Source organism: Bubalus bubalis, chromosome 4 (genome assembly GCF_019923935.1).
Source record: "Bubalus bubalis isolate 160015118507 breed Murrah chromosome 4, NDDB_SH_1, whole genome shotgun sequence".
In the NCBI taxonomy this organism is placed as follows: Eukaryota; Metazoa; Chordata; class Mammalia; order Artiodactyla; family Bovidae; genus Bubalus; species Bubalus bubalis.
Window position 1 is genome coordinate 89,749,743 of NC_059160.1, and position 13,252 is coordinate 89,762,994.

Sequence of the window (13,252 nt, forward strand, 5' to 3'; positions counted from 1 at the left end):
GCCTGCGTGGCCTGCAGGCAGAGGGCAGGCAGGGCAGTTTGTAGGGCATCAAGCTCTTTGAACTTGTCTGTTCAGCTGCCACCTGGCCTCTCCCTGCAGGAGGTGGGGCACATGGATGGCAGAGTGTCATGATTGCAGAAAAGAGTCTCCTGGTGGCTGGCCTGAGGGGCAGGAGCCCTGTGCCGGCGCATCTCATGCACATGCATGTGCTCAAGAAATTCTTATCAGACACAGTCTCTTATAAGAGGGCTGCAGAATCAAGTGGAGACCAGGATGAGAAGCCTGGGTTCTATTCTGATGAGCGGTGTGACTAACTCTGCAGCTGCTCCTTCTCGGTCACACTGACTCAGGAGCCAGAGTCACTGCCTTGTACTGAAACGACATTAGACTGACTCTTAGACGACATCAGACGTCATTAGGTGACATCAAAGGACAACAGAACTGACTCTCTAGAAAGAAGGTCGTGGACATCATGGCACTTCACCCCTGAACACTCCTGCAGGCACCTCTTAACAACTAGAACATTCTCTTACACAACCAATTCCTGTCTTCACATCTAAAAACAGGAGTAGTCATTCCATAGCATATAATCTACCCAAATTTCTCCAGTAGCATTTTTCTTCTTCAAATCCAGGATCCAATTTAAGTTTGAACAGTGAGTTTAGTTGTTATATCTCTTAGTTTCTTGTCTAGAACAATCTCCTACTATAGTGGGCTGAATGGTGCCCCTCCCCCTCCAAATAAGATATGTCTACATCCCAGAACCAGTGAATATGACCTTGGGAAAAGGGTCTTTACCAGACCAGCTGGGCTTCCCAGGCAGCTCAGTGGTAAAGAATCCATCTGCTTGCCAATGCAGGAGACACAAGAGACGCAAGTCTGATCCCTGGGTCAGGAAGATCCCCTGGAGGAGGAAATGGCAACCCACTCCAGTATTCTTGCCTGGGAAATCCCATGGACAAAGGAGTCTGGTGGGTTACAGTCCATGGGGTCACAGAGTCAGACATGACTGAGTACACACGCATGAAGAATGAAACAAGATTAGTTAAGGACCATGAGATTTGTGACCCCATGGACAGTAGCCTACCAGGCTCCACCATCCATGTGATTTTCCAGGCAAGTATACTGGAGTAGGCTGCCATTTCCTTCTCCAGGGGATCTTCCCAACGCAGGGATCGAACCTGGGTCTCCTGCATTGCAGACAGCTGCTTTACCGTCTGAGCCACCAGGGAAGCCCATTCTGGGTTACCTAGGTCCCCAGATTCAGTGACATGTGTCTTTATAGGAAGGAGCGGAAGGCACAGACACAAAGGAGGAAAGGGCATGTGAAGGCAGAGGCAGAGATCAGATCTCTCAGCTGCAGTCAAGGAACGCCTGGAGCCACTGGAAGCTGGAAGAGGCAAGGAAGGACTCTCCCCTAGGGCCTTTGGGAGTAAATCTTACCAACATCTTGATTTCCAATCTCCATAACGGTGAGAGAATCAATTTTTATTATTTAAAACCACCACATTTGTGGTAATTTCTTATGACATCTCTAGAAAACTCATACACTCACTTTTCTTGGAATCATCTTATAGAATATCCAAAATCTGAAATTGTCTTCAGATAGACCTTTTAAAGTCATAAACCTGATCAAATCATTTGCCTGCTTAAAACCCTCCAATGTCTTTTCATTGTATTTAAAGCAAGCTAGAGGGGAGAAGGAAATGGAAACCCACTCAGTCCTCTTGCCTGGAGAATCCCTTGGACAGAGGAGCCTGGTGGGCTACAGTCCATTGGGTTGCAGAATCGGACACGACCGAGCAACTGACACACACACACAAAACTGAAGAGATGTACACTTTATCTACTCTCCCATCTCCTGCAGGAAGCAGGATGGGGCAGGCAGCACCTGGGAGGCAGGATGGCTCGACTGCCCCCCCAATCCCTTCTGGAAGTCTTGGGGCCTCAGTGCCTGCAACAGCTGGCCTTGAGCAAATAAAAGACTAAGTTGTTTACTGTAAAATAATAATAATAAAGTAAGCTAGAGAGAGAGGGAAATGGCAACCCACTCCAGTATTCTCACCTGGAAAACTCCATGTCAGAGGAGCCTGGCTGGCTACAGTCCATGGGGTCGCAAAAAAGTCGGACATGACTGAACGACTAAACAACAAAAACAACAAATATTGGTCTCTGTGCTGCTAAGTCACTTCAGCCGTGTCCGACTCTATGTGACCCCATAGACGGCAGGCTCCCCCGTCCCTGGGATTCTCCAGGCAAAAACACTGGAGTGGGTTGCCATTTCCTTCTCCAATGCATGAAAGTGAAAAGTGAAAGTGAAGTCGCTCAGTCATGTCTGACCCTTAGCCACCCCATGGACTGCAGCCCACCAGGCTCCTCCGTCCATGGGATTTTCCAGGCAAGAGTACTGGAGTGGGGTGCCATTGCCTTCTCCGATTGGTCGCTATACACATATGTAAAAGAAAAGAAATTTGCACCCTTAACATTAACAAACTACTAAATGTAAAATATTAGATAACCAAAAAAGACCACTCTAAATCACAGGAACTCTATATTCTATAATAATCTAAATGGGAAAATAATTTGAAAAGGAATAGATATATGTATATGTATAACTGAATCACTGCTGTACACCTTAAACTAACACAACACTGTAAATCAACTACACTCCAATATAAAATGAAAATCAAGTAAAAAAAAAAAGAAACAAAAAGGGTAAGCTGGAGGGACTTCCCTGGTTAAGAATCTGCCTTCCAATGCACAGGACACAGGTTTCAATCCCTGGTCATGGAATTAAGTGCCCCATGCTATGGGGCAACTAATCTTTCACTCCACAACTACTGAGCCCATGTGCTCTAAAACCCAAGCACCAAACTAGAGAAGTCCTGGCCACAATAAAGACACAGTGCAGCCGAAACACGCAAACAAATAAAATAAGCTATAAACTTTTCCCCCTGATTTAAAAAGCCCAAAGTGGTCTGACTCCTCCTCACTCTTCTTAACTCACCTTTGTTTTTCTCCTCCTCACCCATCTCACTCCAGCCTCACCTTTCTGCAGTTCCTCAAACATGCCAAGTTCATCCCAGACTTATCCTTGCCCAAGTGGCAACTCAATACAATTTTTCATCTTTGAATCCTGGGTCAGGGGAAAACAATTATGAAGGACATTACTGGGATCTTTGTGGGGAGGGCAACTATGAATATGGACCATATATTAGATGATATTGTATCAATGTGAAATTTCTTGGGTGGATTAATAGTATTGTGGGTGTGTAGGAAAACATTCTTATGAGATGCATGCTGAAGTATTTAGGGGTGAAATATAATGTCTGGAACTTACTTTCAAAGGAATTATGGGGAAATATTAACAATTGGTAATTGTTATAACCTGGGAAAAGGGTATTGCGTGCGTGCTCATTCATGTCTGACTCTTCGCGATTCCCAGTGGACTGTAGCCTGCCAGGCTCCTCTGTCCTTGGGATTTCCCAGGCAAGAATACCAGAGTGGGTTGCCATTTCCTACTCTAGGGGATCTTCCTGACCCAGAGATCGAACCTGAGTCTCCCGCATCTCCTGCATTGGGAGGTGGATTCTTTGCCACTATGTCACTTTGGAAACCCTTAGCATCCTGTGGCCATAAGCTGCTCTCTTGTTCTCCTTTACCATGCGGGCAGGCCTGGAGATAATGAACAGAGTGGAGGATGGTGGCGGGTGGGGAGTTGAGGACTGACTGCCTCCTTCCCTGGCTTTTGGCTTCTGGGGGTGCAGAAGAGGTTTCTAAAGCCCAGGGGAAGAATGAAATCAGGGCTCGGAACCCCTAATACCAGTGCTGCTATTTTAATTTACACACTCTTCGATAATTCTCATCTTTAAAAAGGAGGTGATAAATAGTTTTGGAGCATCCTCCAAATTTCAGTGTTTCTGAGCTTTGAGTGTTAAACTTAATAAACCTGGATGGCTCAGACTGCAGACATGTCATTCTAGCATCTGGCCAGAAGGTGGCAGCAACACACCTCTTTATTTTCCAGACTCCACAACCATGGGAAAATTTTTTTTCAGGCGCCTCTGGGTTCCCTTCAGTTGAATCAACAGTTGTTTGACTTAGATCCTGTACTAGACACAAGGGACATGAAAGTGAATGAGATTTGATTGCTGCCCTCAAATATTGTATTGTCAGGGAGCAGGAGAGTCAGACATATAAACAGATTACTAGTTTACTATTCGTAGCTGTGTGACCTTGGGCACGATGCTTAACCTCTCCATGCTTCAGTTTCTTCAACTGTAAAATGGGAATAGTGTCAATACTTATGTCATAGCATTATTCTGAGGATTAAAAGTGATAATGTGTAAAATGCTTAGCATAGTGATTGGCACATAGGAAATGAATTGTGGGCTTGAGAAGACTTGAGAGTCCCCTGGACAACAAGGAGATCAAACCAGTCAATCCCCAAAGAAATCAACCCTGAGTACTCACTGGAAGGACTGATGCTGAAGCTGAAGCTCCAATACTTTGGCCACCTGATGCGAAGAGCCAACTCATTGGAAATTATTCTGGTGCTGGGAAAGATTGAGAGCAGGAGAAGAAGGGATTGGCAGAGGATGAGATAGTTGGATGGGGTCACTGACTCAATGATCATGAGTTTGAGCAGATTCCGGGAGATAGTGAAGGACAGGGAAGCCTGGCATGCTGCAGTCCATGGGGTCACAAAGAGTCAGACACGACTTAGCGACTGAACCACAATAGAGAGAGAAGTGATGAGATGGAAAAGATACCCAGGGTGCTCCCTAACTGGGAGGAGTGGAGCTCCAAAATGGAGATCATGGGGAAAGGATTCCACTTTGGTAGAGCCACTGTGTCAATGGGGATCCTGAAGCTGGACCAGCCTGGGAGAGCCCATCTGGAATGGACTCCTTCTGGCTAGGGCTCATCTCACTCCTGCATGCCCAGAACACAGAACACCAGCAGGCCCTGAACAACCAGGATGTGTCTTCCTGGAGAGGGAGCCATTATCGGCTCACTGTACAACCTCAGATCGGCAGTTCTGTCCCTCTGGGCCTCAGTGCCTACCTAAGGGATGGGGTGGGTATCACAGGAACCAAAGGATAGTGCAGAGTTCCACATGTGGGACACTGTGGACAGTCGGCTGTATAGTCGGCCAAGTCAGGGACACTAGGGCTTTGCATCTAGGGATGTAAAGATGAAGAAAGCAGGAAGGCAAGGAGATCTGGGGGAGGACACTGAAATTTCCCAGGATGTGGAATGCAGGTTGAGCCAATCCTAGACCTTGAGGGGCAGGGAGACCCCGGTTGACACTTAGATACAACTAATGAGGGTTGTGTCATTGCTTCTGTATGTCTGTTTCCTCTCTGTCATGTAGGAGGGGAAAAGGCATTCAACAATGCTGAGCACCTACTATGAGCCTCACAACATGTTAATTGCTTCATGTGCTGCTGCTAAGTCGCTTCAGTCGTGTCCAACTCTGTGCGACCCCATAGACGGTCTCCTACCAGGCTATGTCCCTGGGATTCTCCAGGCAAGAACACTGGAGTGGGTTGCCATTTCCTTGTCCAATGCATGAAAGTGAAAAGTGAAAGTGAAGTCGCTCAGTCATGTCTGACTCTTAGCGACCCCATGGACTGCAGCCTACCAGGGTCCTCCATCCATGGGATTTGCCAGGCAAGAGTACTGGAGTGGGGTGCCATTGCCTTCTCAGAATTGCTTCATGTACAATACCTCAATTAGATCTCATGACACCTCTGTGAGAAAGGTATCATCATTCCTGTTTTACAGATGAAAAAAACGGAACCTCAGAGAGGACATGTAACTTGCCCAGGGTCACACAGCTAGTAAGTGCCTGGTGTGGTGACCTGATCTCTTCTTCCATGACCTTTCCCTCCATTCCACCTTAGCCTTAGCTGCCCACTCCCTTAGAAACACCCTGAGAATCTTATCCATAAACGTCCCAGCTCCAGGATCTGGAATTCACGCATCCTCCTCTCTGAAAACAGCATCCTACCCTCTCAGTGCCTCTTTTGACCCTTTTATATTGTGACTGTTCTTTGATCTCGCCTGAAAGTCCAGCTGTGGACCTCTTTACTCTCCCAACACCCTGCCTTCTCTTGCCTACACGCCCTTCCTTATCCAGCTTTGAGACCATGGCCAGTCATTTAGCAGCTATCTTGCCAGTAACCTAAACTTCATTGCATACCTGCCTTGCAAACCTCTGAATACATCCAATTGTCTGTTCTGAGTCTTCACCAGAGCAGCCAAGGACAGCAGAAGGAGGAGGGGTATTAATAACACTGGCTAATTCTTATACAGCATGTATTACGTGCCAAGCACTAAGTGCTTCACATACTGGAATCCATTTACTTTTCCAACACTGGGGGGTTAAGGTACCATTATTATCATCCCCACTGATGGATAAAGAAAATGGGGTGAACAGAGGTTAAATCACTCAAGCAAACTCAAAGCATACAGCTAATTAGGTTGAGGAGCCACGATCAAACCCATGCAGCTAGTCTGTCCAGTGTCCGTGTCTTAATCAGTGCGTATTTGCCCAGAGCACTGAGGTTACCCTTTCCTCCTTCCATCAGCCAGGAAGTACTGGGCTCCTGCCACCCTTGTCCCCATGCCACTGCTCTTAGTGGAGACAATCCAATGGAAGTCCAGATGCTTCCTCACTGTATTTGGGGGCTGAGAATATCCCTCTAGAGATTTGTAATAGTAGTACTGGTAGTAGTAAAATTTAGCTTAAAATTTCAGCCTTTATTATATGCATCCTAAGTATTTTACTTGTATTTATGTAACCCTCCCAACAACACTGAGGTAGAAGCCACAATTATCCCCTTTGGCTGGAGCTCATGAGAGGACATTACAATAATGAGCCTGTATTTGTACAGGAGAGTGTTGGAATCAGACAGGAAGCGTGGCGGCTGGACTAGGGCCCTGGTTCTTCGCCGTGACACTTTCCTTTCTTCTGGCCCCAGACCTCCCAGGCCCCACTCTTTCTGAGTGTGGGGGAGTAGTCTTCTCCGAGTTGCCAGCAGGCCTGGTTCCCAAACCCAGGTCAGACCCTGGCCTAACAGCTCCCAGGCCCTGCGGAGGTGGCTCTGCTTCCCTCTACTCTGAGGCTTCTGGGTGATGAGCTGGGAGCTGAAGCAGGGAAGGGGATGGGAACCTCACCGGTAACTCCTCAGGCCAGCCCCCAGAGTCTGCCAGCAGTTCCCTACACAGGTAAAGCCTGAGCTGGTCCTCCCCAGGACCTACCCCTCTGCAAGAAGTACCAGCTCAGACTCCCAGTCCTCGGAGGACAGCAGACAGGGGCAGGGCGGGGCCTAGGATGGAGTGCACGGGGCTCCAATGGCAGCTGGGGGTCAGGGCTCAGGGCTGCAGCAGAAAGCACCACGGCTTCCCCGTCCCCTCCTCATTCTTATCAGGCCCCCCAGCCCTAGCCCAAGCAGGACCCTCACCCTCCCCACTTTCAAGACCAGCCCTGGTTCATCCATCCCATTCCCTCTCTCCCATCCTCCCTCTTCCCATTCCCCTGGCAACCAAACCAGACTCATCAAGGAGAAGGACCTGGCAGCTGTGCAGGGAGAGACTAATAGCCCGGAAGGAAGGAGGGGCCTGGAGAGGAGCGGAGGCGGCAGGGATGTGAGCGGGAGGGCGTTGGCCCATCTCGGAGGCCATACAAAGGCAGGAGGCTCCTCTGCCCTGCAGTGCAGAGGAGGTGGCCAGCCAGGCAGCCGCCCTTCTTGTCCAGAGATCCAGCCCGGAGTACCAGACCTGATTCCCCAGACGCCCAGCTCTTGTCTTCCGGGCCAGTCTTACGCAGACCTGTCCTTACTGGAGAGCCCTGGAGTCCCCGGCGGCAGCAGCCCCATAGCTCCTGGCAAGCCCAACAGGCCTCAGCACCCGGCTCCTGCAGACCACCCACGCTGCCTCTGTCCACTCCTGAGCAGCCTGTGCCTGCGTTCTGGAAGCCATTTGACATGGAAAGGCCAGACATCAGCCTCCCCACTAACTGTGCAGTGGGGAAGGGTATGAAGGGACGCGTGGTTGTGTGTGTCTAACGTGTGCACATAAGTATACGGTGCTATTTTGCTTCCGCATCTGTTTGTGTGCACAGGCGTGCAGCTCTGTTCTGGGCCTTTTTCCCCTCATCCCTGAACCGGTGGGGATGGGCACCTTCTCTTTTCTCTTCTCTACCCATCCAGCCCCGCCCATTGCTGGGTACCTGCGGCTCCTCAGTACTGGAAATGGTCCATCTCACAGGCTTGGCAGCAGCTGCTGCCCCTCAGCCCCCTCCCCTTCCTACCTCAGGAATGGCCCTGGTTCCCGTAAGGCCGGGACTGAGCAGCGGTTGGTTGGGGGGAGGGAGAAGCCAGTAAAGTCAGACAGCACACACTGGCTCTCTGAGCTCGGCCTCCTGCGGGACACAGACATCTGGAGTGGGACCCAGAGCTGGGACCCTCTGCCCCCTCTGATGTGCCCACCTTGTTAGGGCCTGGGGTGGATTTGGGATCTGTGTCTTTAAGGGTGAGACATCAGCAGGCAACCCCCTGGCCAAGTGTCCAGGGGAGGGGGAGGGGAAGAAGCCAGTCCATTAGCAGCAGAGCTGGCGCCAGGCAGCAACCCTGCCCAGAGCCCTGGGGATTATGGAGAGACCAGCCCTCCCTCACCCACCTCGGCTGCCTGTGCGCTCCTGTCCCCCAGATCTCCCTGGGTGTGGTGACAGAGGGGTAAGCTGACAGCAGTTGAAAGTGAAGCCTAGCCTTCAGGGGACATGTGGAGTCACAGACTCTGGGGCCTAAGCCAGGCCGATTCTCCATCACCTGGGCCACCTCCTCCCTACTCATGTGAAGCCTGCCCTTTAACCTCCAGTCCTTCTATCTCCCTACCATGGCCAGGTCTTTCAGCCAGGGACCCCCAGTTCTAGTCGGGCCCTCCCATCCTAGGCTCCAGCTCTGGATGCTTGCTAGAAGTCACTGGCCCTCACCCCCCTGCCTGTCTGTGGCCTGTGGTCGCCATCCCTGCTTCCTTTCCCGCCAGCAACAGGGGGAATCAAGTGGGCCAGGCGCCAGCACCAGGGAGAGAGGGTGCGGCACTCCCGCTGCTCCGCAGGGGTGGGGCGTCCCCCTCCCCACATAGCCCCACCGTCAGGCCAGTGGGAGGAGCAGCCCAGGCCCCCCCCCTGAACCCGCAGGCCTATAAATCCGCCTCGCAGCGGTCTGCGGCTCCTTCCCCGCGCCCTGACCAGCTCTGCCGGCGGTGACTGCCCATCTTCGGCCGCCATGAGCCACCCGTCGGGCCTCCGGTCCAGCGTCAGTTCCACCTCCTACCGCCGCACCTTCGGGCCACCGCCCTCACTGTCCCCGGGGGCCTTCTCCTATTCGTCCAGCTCCCGCTTCTCGAGCAGCCGCCTGCTGGGCTCGGCGTCCCCCGGCTCCTCCGTGCGCCTGGGCAGCTTCCGCGGTCCCCGGGCGGGCACGGGCGCCCTCCTGCGCCTGCCCTCGGAGCGCCTCGACTTCTCCATGGCCGAGGCGCTCAACCAGGAGTTCCTGGCCACGCGCAGCAACGAGAAGCAGGAGCTGCAGGAGCTCAACGACCGCTTCGCCAACTTCATCGAGAAGGTGCGCTTCCTGGAGCAGCAGAACGCGGCCCTCCGCGGGGAGCTGAACCAGGCCCGGGGCCAGGAGCCGGCGCGCGCAGACCAGCTGTGCCAGCAGGAGCTGCGTGAGCTGCGGAGGGAGCTGGAGCTGCTGGGCCGGGAGCGCGACCGGGTGCAGGTGGAGCGCGACGGGCTGGCGGAGGACCTGGCAGCGCTCAAGCAGAGGTCAGAGGGCAGGGCCAGGGCGGGGCGGCGACCGTCGAGGCTGCCGCCGGGAGGGAGGAGCCGCCCCTCGCCTGTCCAGCTGTGCGTGTGCAGGCAGCACCCTCGCCGGCGGGCACTCCCCTATCACCACCACTTTGCTGAGTCTCAGGGGAGGTGAGGGAGGGGGAGTTACTGTGTCTCCCCTGTGTACAAAGGGGCCCCACCCCACCTTCCAGCAGTTTACAGAGAAAACGGGGCAAGTCCATCAGGCTGCCTGAAGACCCCTCCCTAGAGGCAGCAGCTCTGACCCAGATCCTGGGGGTCGCGGTCTGCAGGCTGGGCGGTGACCCCGGAGCTCAGTTTCTGCACATCCTTCCCACCAGGTTGGAGGAAGAGACTCGCAAGAGGGAGGATGCGGAGCACAATCTCGTGCTTTTCCGTAAGGTGAGCTCGGTCTCCCTATCCCCACCGCTACCCACCGCCTGCATATCCAGGGTGGCATCTGTGGGCAAAGGGAGGCGACCAGAAGCCCCCAGAGACAGACAGGGAGGGCCAGGCTCTCCCTCGACCTAAGCAACCCCTCCCTGCTCTCGAACCCCCACTGTCACCCCCTGTAGGACGTGGACGACGCCACCCTGTCCCGCCTGGAGCTAGAGCGCAAGATTGAATCTCTGATGGATGAGATTGAGTTCCTCAAGAAGCTGCACGAGGAGGTGGGTGGACCCAGGTGTTAGGTGCGACTTCAGAGGTTGAGGGTGGTCTCTGGAGCTGGGGGACAAGCTCACTTCGAGAGTGGCGGGTGGAGCGTTGGAAGAGAAATGAGATTCACTGAGTAGACGCCGGCCCTCCCTCCACCCCCTCTACAGGTGGTTAGACTCACACCCCTGCGCCACCTGGTGGCAAGCAGCGGAGATGCACGCCTGAAACCTCGCCGATGACAGTACCCGCGGGGCGCGGGCTGTGCAGGCCTAAAGCGCTGCGCTCCCTGGCGCCCCCTTCTGTTCATTCAAGTGTTTCTTCTCTTTTCTGCGCGCCAACTGCGTGGCCCGCGTGGGATCTGCGCGGTGAACTCGGCATCTTGCCCTGGGCGACAGGAGCTGAGAGACCTGCAGCTGAGCGTGGAGAGCCAGCAAGTGCAGCACGTCGAGGTGGAGGCGACCGTGAAGCCCGAGCTGACAGCGGCGCTGAGGGACATCCGAGCCCAGTACGAGAGCATCGCGGCGAAGAATCTGCAGGAGGCAGAAGAGTGGTACAAGTCCAAGGTGCAGGGGCACGGGGGGGCTGGGGCTGGGGTTGGGAGGGCCTGGAAGGGTGGGGCACTGGGGGGAAGGGCCCATCTGGCCCGCTCACGCCCGAGTTGCCCACCCTCGCCGCAGTACGCGGACCTGTCCGACGCCGCCAACCGGAACCACGAGGCCCTGCGCCAGGCCAAGCAGGAGATGAATGAGTCCCGACGCCAGATCCAGAGCCTGACGTGCGAGGTGGACGGGCTTCGCGGCACGGTGAGGACCAGGCTGCGCGCCCCGGCCCCGGGGGTGGAGGCTGTGCTCCCCCTGTTGACCCCCCTCTTCACCTTCCTCCCCAGAACGAGGCGCTGCTCAGACAGCTGCGGGAGCTGGAGGAGCAGTTTGCCTTGGAGGCCGGCGGGTACCAGGCGGGCGCCGCGCGGCTTGAGGAGGAGCTACGGCAGCTCAAGGAGGAGATGGCGCGACACCTGCGAGAGTACCAGGAGCTTCTCAACGTCAAGATGGCCCTGGACATCGAGATCGCCACCTACCGGAAGCTGCTGGAGGGCGAGGAGAGCCGGTGAGGGGCGGGTGGGGCGTGGTCGGGATGGGTGGGGATGGAGGAGAGGCGGTTGGAAGGCCAGGGTCTCTCCCTGGCCCCCACCCCCCGCCCGCCCCAACCCCACGCCGAGTAGCTGACTACAGGTTTCATCCCCAGGATTTCCGTGCCAGTCCATTCCTTTGCATCCTTGAGTATAAAGACAACTGGTGAGTCTTCCGCGTCTGACTTCCAACCTGTCTATCCCCTTGTCCATTTCTACCCTGATTGGACTCTTGCTATGGCTCTGCTCAGGGATTGATTCGTGCCTGAGTCCTAGTCTGTCCTCGCCCCTGATCCTCGGGCCCTACCCCTACCCACCCCTCTCCTCCCAAAGAAATATTCAGTTCAGTCGCTTAGTCATGTTCGACTGTTTGCACCCCAAAGAGATATAGGGGCTTGGATATCCCAAGACTCCTCCCCTCAACCTCTCATCCTGCCCTTTTCAGTACCTGAAGTGGAGCCTCCCCAGGAAACCCACAGCCGGAAGATGGTTCTGATCAGGACCATTGAGACCCGGGATGGGGAGGTGAGATGGGCCACTTGAGCCCAGAACCCCATCACTTCCCATAGTATTTCTGAGCCCCAGCCTGGTGTAAGTAATCTTCGGGTGTTTGTGGGTGAGTGATTCTTGGGGTGAGAGTGAGACAGGGAGATGGAGGTGGATGTTCAGACGGGAGTCTCAACTGGTTGAGAGGGAGGGGGTACACCTTGCCACAAAGGAGCTAGAGGGAGGGTGGTGCTGAGTGGGTTGTGCCCTTCACATGCCTCACCCCCCAGCAGGTGGTGACAGAGTCTCAGAAGGAGCAGCACAGTGAGCTGGACAAGTCTCCTCAGAGCTACTGAACTGATCAGAGCTCCCTGCCCTGCCCCAGGCCTCTAAGGCCAAATCCTAACACCAGTCCGGAATTAGTCTCCTCCCTTCTGCATGTGTCCAGGGGATGGCGCCAGTCACCCCTTACCTGGCCGGTGGCCAAGCCCTACCCAGCACTGTAGCTGGGCCTCTCCCTGCCTGTCCATGCCCACATAGGCATGATCCATATGTTCCCCACTCTAGTCCTGCTAAGAGTCTCTATGGTCCCCATTTCTTGTCCTGGTAAAAGTCTATATGTTCCCCCATTTCTCATTCTGGTAAGAAGCTGACCAACCCAAGGATGAGTCTATTCCTGCTACAACCCCAAGGTTAGTGGGTGGGTCAGGGTCTGAGTTTCACTTTTAAATCAAATAAAACTGTTATCAAGGGAACCCTCTTCAGTGGTGCTTATTTTGTAATGTATAAATATATGGAATCACTATGTTATATACCTGAATGTAATATAATACTGTAAGTTAGTTATATTTAGTTTTTTAAAAAAAAATCATGGAATTCTAAAGAGAGAGAGAGAAAACTCCCCAGTGCACTTGTGTTTGTGTTATGGGAGCATCCATGCAAAGGAGGCTCAGTGCTATTTTCCCCTTGCCTCAAGTCATTTCTTCTCTGACTCTCACTGTCTCGCATCTATGACTCCTGTCTACCCTCCTGATTTTCCTCCTACCTCTCTGTCCATTCCTTCTCAAGCTTCATTCCCCATCTGCAACCCTGAATGACCAAAGCAGAGCCCGTCACCTTGC

The 13,252-nt window shown here is 53.6% G+C and overlaps 1 protein-coding gene across 2 annotated transcripts; it reads left to right on the forward strand.

Moving 5' to 3' along the window:
• The first annotated feature begins 7,666 nt into the window (after window positions 1–7,666).
• On the forward strand, window positions 7,667–12,886 carry PRPH (peripherin). Of its 2 annotated transcripts, none has more exons than XM_006075819.4 (9): window positions 7,667–9,838; window positions 10,201–10,261; window positions 10,435–10,530; window positions 10,912–11,079; window positions 11,194–11,319; window positions 11,403–11,623; window positions 11,762–11,811; window positions 12,091–12,170; window positions 12,422–12,886. In XM_006075819.4, the coding sequence occupies exons 1-9, from the start codon at window positions 9,297–9,299 to the stop codon at window positions 12,485–12,487; spliced, it is 1,410 nt and encodes a 469-aa protein (XP_006075881.1). In that variant the 5' UTR covers window positions 7,667–9,296; the 3' UTR covers window positions 12,488–12,886. The 2 variants fall into 2 exon arrangements, with proteins under 2 accessions (XP_006075881.1, XP_006075882.1); XM_006075820.4 differs by having other exon boundaries at window positions 7,669–9,838; window positions 12,425–12,886.
• The last annotated feature ends 366 nt before the right edge of the window (window positions 12,887–13,252 follow it).

Excerpts from the sequence above, each read along its gene's own strand:
- PRPH (XM_006075819.4), top strand. The coding sequence starts at position 9,297 with ATGAGCCACCCGTCGGGCCTCCGGTCCAGCGTCAGTTCCACCTCCTAC. Across the intron at positions 11,080-11,193 it reads AAGAGTGGTACAAGTCCAAG|TACGCGGACCTGTCCGACGC; the intron begins GTGCAGGGGCAC and ends CCCTCGCCGCAG. Across the intron at positions 11,812-12,090 it reads CTTGAGTATAAAGACAACTG|TACCTGAAGTGGAGCCTCCC; the intron begins GTGAGTCTTCCG and ends TGCCCTTTTCAG.